Genomic DNA, 2,140 nt, shown 5'->3' with positions numbered 1-2,140 from the left:
TGAATGCCAGGCACCATGCTAGGTGCTTTAAAAGTTTTATTTCTTCTAATTCCCTCAAAAACTTTATAGGATGATTTATTATTCCAATGATAGAGTAAAAATTGAGTCTTAAGGAAACTGAATACCTTGCCATGGGTCCCACATCTAGTAAAGTGGTAGGGCTGGGATTTTCACTCAGGTAGAGTTTCCTTCTAGGTTGGATTTCTTATTCAGCATGCTGCCTACTATATGCTAGATGCTAGAGACATAAAGATGAGACAGCTATCATTGCCCATGAAAGTGTAGTGATAGTGATGTACATAGGAGATTATGAGGACAGCAAGAGGGACCACCTACCCTTTGTGGGTGTTTAGGAAGTCAAGGAAGGCTTTTTGAGGAGAGAGGATTGAGTTAAGTCAAAGAGGAAAAGATGGCATTGGATCGGGAGAGTGGACATCTAATTGTTTTGCCAGCCCAGTACTATGTTCTTTTTCTGGGAATGACATCCCTCTTATTTTGGGAACCTTCCCATCATGAGATTCCTCAAAGATATTACAAAGTTCCTGACTCTGATTGAGTGGTCTAGAAGTAGATACCTACGTACAACCCAATCATAGACTTTCCCTAGTTTTTTTCAAACCAAAAACTCTGAACAAATATCTATCCTTATCTAATGGTAGAAATTGAAGAATGAAACCCAGGACTCTTGGCAGATGGGTTTCCTGACACTGGGCGCATGATCTGGAGTGAGAAAGAATGAGGCCAATACAAAGAGAAATCAGGGACCACAGAGAATCAGAATGTCTTGGTAGCCTGCCTATTCCCTGGCTCCATTGTTTAATCATTTTTTTTTTAAATAAGCAAGGTAATCTGGATTCTTATTGCCACAGTGGCTTCATTTGGGTTTCTCTTACTTTTTACTCCAAGAGCCTTAATATACTTAGTAATAGGCATGAATGGATGACTCTCAGAGAGCAAATGACTTTAAGTATCAGAAACAAGCACAGCAAGAGGTGAATGGAGGAAGCCACAAGTAGTTTGGTAGTTTTCAGTGTGTAAACATCAAGAGAAGAAGTGGTAAGAGATAAGGCTGATAAGTAGGCAGAAATATGACCATGGGGTCTGGGTGTATTTTGCAAGGGACTTCAGAACTAGATCCTGTATACGTTCTGTTCATTCTGTAGGTTCTAGGTAGGCATTAGGCAGAGGTTTGGAAACTGCACTTTAATTCATAGTAATTAAGAAAGATTCTTCACCTGGGAATCACAGGCAGGCTTTGGTTGTTCCCAAATTCAATGCCATAGCATGAAAAGTCTGTGGGTGTGTATAAGTTTATTTGTTGTTGTTGTTGTTGTTGTTTTGTTATGGAAAATGGCCCCAACTTTCATCAGATATGAAAGCAGCCCCTGACCCAAAATATGTTGTGAACTGGTATGTGCAGGCATTTGGGGGAATAACGGCTTCAAATATTCATGCAAATCTCATTTTCCCCCTTCATTTCCCAACACCTTTTACAAAACCGTTCAGAAGAGAGAAAATGCTCCATAACGTTTCAGTTGGACACTGTCTTAAGGGAGTCTCCTTGGAGATCATGAAACGATGTAAAGGGATGATATAGACCTGGTTTATAAAGAGGTTTTGACTGGGAATGATGGATATGACCTCTACCCTGTTCTTGACTTGGGCAGCCATTCCAGACCTACAGGCTTTCGGAGGTGGCACCTGGGGTACCACCGCTGTCCCTGAAAGCCAGCCCAACTGTAAGTATGGATTCTTGTCCTTGCTCCGGGAGGAGGAGCGACTACAAGTCCCAGGATGCTCGGCTCCCTGAGCCGGGATCGGGGCGGGGCGGATCTCCGCAGTGACGTCACCGTCCCGGGGCGAGCCGGGGGTGGGCGGGGCCAAGGGGCGGGCCAGGGAGGCGGCCGAGCGCGCTGGTGCTGATGCAGGATGGCTGGGCGCGCAGNCGGAATGCAGCATCAAAGTGATGTGTCGGTTCCGGCCCCTCAACGAGGCGGAGATTCTCCGAGGGGACAAATTCATCCCAAAATTTAAAGGCGATGAGACCGTGGTGATTGGGGTAAGTGTCCGGGACGGGTGGGTTCCCCTGCTGCTTCGCGCCGCAGCTGGGCGCCCGAACGCCCCAGACCCGAGAGGTGTT

General features: G+C 45.7%; 1 protein-coding gene across 1 annotated transcript in view; it reads left to right on the top strand.

Annotated features, from left to right (window-relative positions):
- Positions 1-1,630: 1,630 nt before the first annotated feature.
- The window catches only part of KIF5C (kinesin family member 5C), a 154,437-nt gene continuing 153,927 nt past the window's right edge, over positions 1,631-2,140 (top strand). Inside the window, exons 1-2 of the mRNA XM_077767822.1 lie at positions 1,631-1,739; positions 1,842-2,059. Of these exons, the coding sequence (XP_077623948.1) occupies positions 1,631-1,739; positions 1,842-2,059 (327 nt within the window). The remainder of the gene's footprint in view (positions 1,740-1,841; positions 2,060-2,140) is intronic.

Source organism: Crocuta crocuta, unplaced genomic scaffold (genome assembly GCF_008692635.1).
Source record: "Crocuta crocuta isolate KB4526 unplaced genomic scaffold, BGI_CrCroc_1.0 scaffold154, whole genome shotgun sequence".
Taxonomy (NCBI): Eukaryota; Metazoa; Chordata; class Mammalia; order Carnivora; family Hyaenidae; genus Crocuta; species Crocuta crocuta.
Note: the sequence above shows the minus strand (reverse complement) of the source record. Positions and strands in the feature narration are given on the sequence as shown.